This window comes from Pseudorasbora parva, chromosome 6 (genome assembly GCF_024679245.1).
Source record: "Pseudorasbora parva isolate DD20220531a chromosome 6, ASM2467924v1, whole genome shotgun sequence".
NCBI classification, from domain to species: domain Eukaryota; kingdom Metazoa; phylum Chordata; class Actinopteri; order Cypriniformes; family Gobionidae; genus Pseudorasbora; species Pseudorasbora parva.
In genome coordinates, this window is record NC_090177.1 from 27149715 (window position 1) to 27157345 (window position 7631).

General features: G+C 34.4%; 1 protein-coding gene across 1 annotated transcript; it reads left to right on the plus strand.

Annotated features, from left to right (window-relative positions):
• The first annotated feature begins 229 nt into the window (after positions 1-229).
• On the plus strand, positions 230-3338 carry fkbp1ab (FKBP prolyl isomerase 1Ab). The gene is made up of 4 exons (XM_067447325.1): positions 230-376; positions 475-522; positions 1858-1970; positions 2120-3338. The coding sequence occupies exons 1-4, from the start codon at positions 340-342 to the stop codon at positions 2246-2248; spliced, it is 327 nt and encodes a 108-aa protein (XP_067303426.1). The 5' UTR covers positions 230-339; the 3' UTR covers positions 2249-3338.
• The last annotated feature ends 4293 nt before the right edge of the window (positions 3339-7631 follow it).

Below are 7631 nucleotides of genomic sequence, written 5' to 3' on the forward strand. Positions count from 1 at the left end.
TATATATATATATATATATGTGTGTGTGTGTGTGTGTATATGTGTGTATATATATATATGTAGCAAAGCCACAGCTAACGCGGGCATGTGACCAGCAGCATCTCTCTCTCTCTCTCTCTCTCTCTCTCTCTCTCTCTCTCTCTCTCTCTCTCTCTCTCTCTCTCTCTCTCTCTCTCTCTCTCTCTCTCTCTCTCTCTCTCTCTCTCTCTCTCTCTCTCTCTCTCTCTCTCTCTCTCTCTCTCTCTCTCTCTCTCTCTCACTCACACAGCTGTGTACGAAATAGTGTGCGGGAGGGCTGAGTGCTCTTCAGAACCATTCGCTTCACACGAACGGGACAAAATGGGAGTGGAGATCGAGACCATAACCCCCGGCGATGGTAAACCCCAGCATCCTCTATCATAGTATAGTAGCATATCATTCCCCACGCTTTTAATTTGTCTCTTGCTTCTGTTTCTCCTCGCGCTGCTCTTAAAGGGAGGACTTTCCCAAAAAAAGGGCAGACATGTGTGGTGCATTATGTTGGTGAGTTGAATTTCAGATTTTCTTGGGTGGACGGAACGGATGTTGTTGCACATTTTGAGTGTATATCGATATTTGTTGCAAATGGTGAAAAATGGTCGAAATTCTGGGTTACAGTAAAAATATAGCAATAAAGGAGCGAAGCTAATTTGCATCATTAGTTGTGTATTGTTTGCACGCACTAGCATTTGTCCCCAGACATGATCCGCATTTGACAGCTGAGACTGAACAGAGACGCTGGTGTGATTCCGTTTTTTTTTTTTTTTTTGGATCGCACGCTTGGCGGCGTCGGATAGAAATAGTGACTCGTGTCTTTTAATTCTTCATAACTATGAAATCTCCGTCTGTTAAGTAAATTATTTGACGATTAAATACGTAACTTATTAGAATATCATACACATTTGAAACATTCTTACAATCCAACGTTTCCATTCTTGCATACCCTGCTTGCTTGTGTTTTGATTATGCAATCTTGATATAACATTCAACATAATATTCAGCCATCTGTCTTTTTGAACTTTCTATTACATTCTCATGACCCTTACTCGATTTTCCTTTAACTTAATAAATTGCATTTTTTTTAAATCTATAAAATGTTTTATTTTTACTTAGAGTAGGCTATTTACTTAAGTAAAAATAAATAATAAAAAAATAATATGATTTTAGGCTATTGATGAAGGCTATTTCTCAGGGTTTTTTTTTTTTTTACGTAAAATAAAAATGAAGGTACTAACTTCACGCTGCAGGCAAAAGTGGCCCAAATCTGATTTTTGGGGGTCAAGCCAGGTCAGACTTCTTCAGAGGTGTGAACACTCAAATCTAGCCCAGATCGGATTTTTGTTTATAAAGTATCTTCTTATTAAACTGTTTGTACTCTTACAAAGTTCTCAATGCTTCGGTTTGCATGTAGGGACCCTCATTATGCTACTGTTTTAGTGTGAGGCTATTTTTAGCCTTGTTAGTGGTATTAACTAGCGATTTAATTTCACTATCTGGTGCCCCATAGACTAGTGTTATAAGCTAATCTGTTTTTAAAGATAAAACTCTTTACATTCGATTTCCATGAAAACGCATCCCAGAGAACGATCTAGTCTGTAACCATCTGTTAATTACCCCTAGATTCATTTCTCACCGGAGTTGTCCTTTAAGGTATAACTTAAGAATGACGTAGTGTTAAGGGAAATGCAGCCCTGATAATTTACTGCTATTAGACATGTGTCAGATGAACAGAAAACTCCCCTGATAGAACAGAACAATAATAAAGTAGCCCATTTATCTGATGCTCTAACCTAATTTCCTGTTTTTCATGGCCCCAACCTTTTCCTCTTAAATCTTCAGGCTCTCTGACAGATGGACGAAAGTTTGACTCTTCCCGTGACCGTGACAAGCCATTTAAGTTCAAGATCGGTAAACAGGAAGTGATCCGTGGATGGGAGGAAGGTATTGTGCAGGTGTGTGATGGTGTTTAGGTAACACTTTTTGAGTTAAAGACATTTAAATAATAACTTAATAAAGAACTACCAAATCCAGTTTGTCTATGATTCATATTTCAATGGGGGAAAAAATAGAAAATTCATCCCTATATTTGTGTGACTTTTAGATGAGCGTGGGCCAACGTGCAATGCTGACCTGTTCACCTGATTTCGCCTACGGTAATAAAGGCCATCCTGGGATTATTCCCCCAAATGCCACCCTCATCTTTGATGTGGAGCTTCTCAGTTTGGAGTGATGCTCCTAATGCTCTTCACTGCCTTATGTTAATAAACGTTTCAAGTGTCAAAAGTTTAGTTTTAACATTAGAAACTTAATTAAATCCGTTTCTCCTTCTGTTCATTTTTCTTTAGAACCACCTTTATTCAGCATCACACTCTTACAGTTTTAGGCATATTATATAAAGAGCTCTGCTTAAAGGGTTAGCTCCCCTAAAAATGAAAATTCTGTCATTTATTGCTGTCGTTCCAAACCTGTAAAACCTTCTTTCATCTTTAGAACAAAAATTAAGATATTTTTGATGAAATCCGACAGCTCTCGGACCCCTCCAATTTAACACTTTCAAGGCCCAGAAAGGTAGTAAAGACATTGTTAAAAAAGTAAAACCTTAATTTTATGAAGTGATGAGAGTACTTTTTGTGCTCAAAAACGAACAAAAATAACACATTTATTCAACAATTTTGTTGTAGCCTGTGTCAGTCTCCTACGCTGTTAACATGTGCTTTCGAGATCTACGGCAGCCAAAGCCGTTCACGTGAGCAGCATGACACATGCGTGTGATGATGATGATGTGGGAGCTGCACTGTTTTTACAACATTAACTGTGCAGGATACTGGCACAGGCTTGAACAAAATTGTTGAATAAAGTTGTTAATTTTGTTTGATTTTGTGCACAAATGGTATTCTCGTTGCTTTATAAAATTAAGGTTGAACCACTGGAGTCACATGGACTTTTTAACTTAATGTCTTTACTACCTTTCTGGACCTTGAAAGTGTTCATTAAGAAGAGAGGGTCAGAGAGCTCTTTGATTAAGTGTGTTAATTTGTGGGTGAACTCACCCTTTAATTTGATCGAAATCCTCACTTCACTTTTTGCTTTAGTCACATTATCAGAACTATATCATATTAGAACTAATTCTTAAACTCATTTCATTTCAATCCAACATTCTTCCTGTGTAATTGATACCACATCACTAAAAACCTTGCAATGTCCTTAATCTTGAACTTGAAAGATAAATTGGCGATTAACTCCAACAGACGCTGAAAGGGTAAAACACTACTCTCACAAAATCCAACAAAGTGGCTATTGCCGTCGGTCGATGCAGTGTATATCGGGACAGATAAATGGGACAGTAGAAAAAAATGTTACAAAGTCTTATCCCTGAATCCTAATCCCCCCCCCCCCCCCCCCCCCCAAAAAAAAAAGAAAACATAAGTTTATCTTAAAGATGCTATGCATGGGATATAAAAAATTTAATATTTGTTGCATTGCTAGGTTTTACATTGAATATATTTAATAAATTACATGTGATACTTTTTTACATTTAAAAAATACAGAAAGTATTGACGTTTGCGCGTTTTGTTTGGATAGTTCACTTTAGACATTCATTAATTATATATGTAACTTTGCAACTACATGTTGGGGCAGCATCACAATAAAGGGTTAGCAGATATTAAACAGACAGTTTATTAAACTTCTAATGATGCAAAGATATTACAGTTAGTAGAATATCTGAATTGGGCTATTAAAAATCTTAATTAATTTTCAGTCAGTTTTGAATTGTTAGGTTTGAACAGATGTACTTTACACTGGCTCATTGGTTTTTATTAGTACAAAGAAGAACATTTTAGAACAATCCTTGTGCCTCCTTGTGTGTTTTACACCTGCCAGAATTCCACTGGTTTTGTATATTTGCTGTAGACCAGGCTGATTAATATATAATGAAGTATGATATTACTGCTATTTCTGTCAATTTGGTGAGCAACATTTTTTTTGTTAATAGCTGTTTTTTCCCCTTTGCTGTATTGTATTAACATGCAGCCTTTTTTTGTCTTTACTTAGCGATTAGGTTGTGTAATTGAGTAGGTGGCACATTGGGCACCAGAGCAATGAATGCCATATATAGTGCTTAAAGATTTTTTATGATCATGTTTTACTCTTTATCTAACAATGAATTAGCTTGCTTATACATATAGAAGATGGGTTGTGTTCTCATTAAGCTGGAACAATTTGTTTTCAAAGATGGACAATGTCTGAAAAGCACATTGTGACCTACACTATATTTTTACCACTACTTGCCATCAATTAATACATTTTGATGCTAAATTATTTGCAGCCATCTGTTCTTGTTACTGTAGACCGTGCTGCCTAGACCATTGATGTGATTATATTCAATGAAGATACAGTGACTGTACTTTTTGTATTGACATGAAAATTATTTTTAATTCAAATGAAATTTGCTGACGCATAAATACTTGAGTCGATTGCTATTGATTTCTGTGATTGCAGGTCAAGCATCAAATATATGGCTTTATATTTCTGCAATGCACTCTTAGAAGAATAGGTTCTATAGAACCTTAAAAGGTTCTATCAGCGCTAGGTATTTGGAACCCCTAATAGGTTATATATAGAACCCGTTTTAAGTGCCAAAAGGGTTCTTTCTTGTCATTATAGAATCTTTTTAGCATTAAAGGTTCTTTGGAGTTGAGTAAAGAACCCTATGGTTCTATATAGAACCCCAATGAACCCTTTTTTCTTCTAAAAATGTCCTCTGTATATTTCTGTATTGTCATACAACAACAACAACAAAACAATAAAATAATTAAAGTGTGCTTTAACATACTTTTAGAAAATGTTGTTTGCTTTGTTATTTCAGATTATTTTATGACTGGATGTTTAATCCTATTTATGTTCAGATGGCTGGCAATTTTACCTTAAAATTTCTGTCAGTTGTTAAGTTGTTTTACAGGAATAAGATTCGAAAGCCAGGGCCTGTACTATGATGGTAGTTTAACAAACTAAGGGTTACAGGATTAGTTTCGAGTTGACAAAACCAAACCAATCTATTCAGGCTTTGTTGGTCGCATGATGCTGATCATCAGGACCCAGTTTTTCAAAAGTAATCCACTAAGATTTTGGACAAAGGATTTGATCAAATCTTGAAAAAATGTTTTTCAAAAGAAAAAACGGATTACATAATCGGATTAGATCATGTAATCTAATCTTGGTTTTGATCCGAATCAAACCTTTAGTTTGGGTTTTTCAGAAATTTTTTGTAGGATTTGGATCACTTTGATCCAAAAAAATCCGGATTAAACTGATCCCATCAGAAGGGTAGATTCAGCGTGGATTTCGTGCCCAAAATGTAATGAAAACTTTAAAAATGTATCAAATAATACTATATTTGGATTATGCAGTATCTTACAAGATATCCTATTTATTTATAAGGTTTTAATTTGATTTGTTCATCCATCAGGCTACAGTGATTAGGTAGGCTTTAGCCTATTCACCCTACAGCAAAGTAGAAAAATCTACAAAGTAGATTTATGGCCTCATAAAATAATCACCTAAACAACTGTCAAAATTGACCAAAAACAATACATTTTATTCAGTCACTAATTGATATATATATTCATCACAATCAAAAATATTTTTGTTTTTATAATATTTATTAGTGATGCATGCAATGATTACAGTACATCTATACTTGATACTTGTTATAAATATCCTCAATGTACAGTGTTTGTGTTGTAGGTCTCAGATAAACGGACGGCTGGAAGAGGATGGGGTGGGTTTTTTCTTGTTTTTAGTTTGTTTTTTAAATGTATGTGTTTTCATTTCAAATAAAATTAAACTTATATTGACCCTACACTGACTATTCTACTCGTTGCTCTTTACTCATAGTTCTACATTGTGATTTCCTATCCTGTTTGAGCACTGGTTATCCAGATTTAGTGATTCTGAAAAGTTCCTATCCAGATCAGATTAATCCAATCCGATGTTGCTTTAAAAAACTGACTCCAAAAGTAAGATGGATTACGAGATCACGGATCGCACAAAAAGTATTACTAAATCCAGATCAATTTTATCCGGATTAAACCTTTTGAAAAACCGGGCCCAGCTTTCTCTGTCAACTCGGGCTTTGATCCTGAGTTTAGACGTAGCAAACAGCCAATCAAATGCTCTGAATCAGTGGCACGAGATCCACTTCTTGCGAGAGAAAGATTCATTTCAAAATATTACATGATTTAAAAGTATAAAGAATTTAAACAAATCTACACAGCAAAAAGAAAATATGAAAGAGGACAACTTGAAGAAAATCTTACATGTCAATGCAAATAAAAGTCATGAAATTAGTTTAGTTGATATATATATATATATATATATATATATATATATATATATATATATATATATATATATATATATATATATATATATATTTTTTTTTTAAAAGCTTATTTGTATGACCTTTATATAGGCTTTTCATATTAAGTTGAACAAAGTGCCTATTAATGATTGATTAAGGGTATAATATTAATTATATCTAAATATTATTTAGATATAATTAATATAATATTAATTATATCTAAAAATCATTCAAAATGATTATTATGAGTAAGCATTGTCTAAAGCCAGGCACTTTAGTCTTAAAATAAAATCATTTGCTATGTATTGACCTTTAATTTGGAGTAGACATAGAGATTGACTTTATTGCATCAGAAGTGTGTCACTTTGCTCACAGCTGATTGGTCCAATTTCAGCTTGAGATCTCTTATCCAGAACATAACCTTCCCTGGAGCAGGTGGAGCAAGTTACTATGGAGATAAGACTCACTGCTAAAAGCCAAACCCCTTTCATGGTACCTAAAACCCAGGATTGGCACAAACTAGGCTTGAACTCATGGCTAGCCAGCTAAACCGGCTTCATAGTATAGGCCCCTGCAGGTCTGTTGCAAATAGCTGAACAAACTGAGTTTCAGGGTAGGTTTAGAGTTTACAAATCCAGATAAATCCAACGTGGGTTAGATCAAGTTCAACCATTTCTCAAAGCTTGGTATAAATGTTCTCTGTCAACTCAGGTTTAATACAGAGTTTGCATCAACTCTCAAGCATGCAGCATGCATCTGAAAGTGTGACACGTGCGGCAAACAGCCAATCACAGTATCCTTTTGATTCACTTCTCTTCTGAAGATTGAGAGATCGTTTTGAAAATTATCATGAAATTAAATGTGTTTACAAGGCAGGAATAAACACTGCTGCTGCAGGAGCGACAGTTTGAGAAGGCAACTGAAAGAATAACTGACTATATCAATCAATGCATGATGTGAATCAAATAAATATGCCTATTAATAATAGATTCACAAAGAGCTCAAATTAATATATGGTGTTTAAAAGAATTATGAATGTATGTATTATAGTTATATTAATATTTGGCTACTTGTCAATTAATATAATATTCATATTCAAAGTGATTATAATACATATAATATTAAAATAATAAATAATAAGCACCAAAAGATGCACAATTTTATTTCTAAAGTGTTTTCATTATAAACTACTTTAATTTGGAATGAGAGGTACATACAGTGTGTGTATTTATTGCGTCTTTATTTGCAGCTG

Bases quoted from the DNA above. Each gene is read 5' to 3' on its own strand.
- fkbp1ab (XM_067447325.1), top strand. From the start codon at position 340: ATGGGAGTGGAGATCGAGACCATAACCCCCGGCGATG. The intron at 523-1,857 runs GTGAGTTGAATT...TTAAATCTTCAG, and splicing joins ATGTGTGGTGCATTATGTTG to GCTCTCTGACAGATGGACGA. The intron at 1,971-2,119 runs GTGTGTGATGGT...TGTGACTTTTAG, and splicing joins GGGAGGAAGGTATTGTGCAG to ATGAGCGTGGGCCAACGTGC.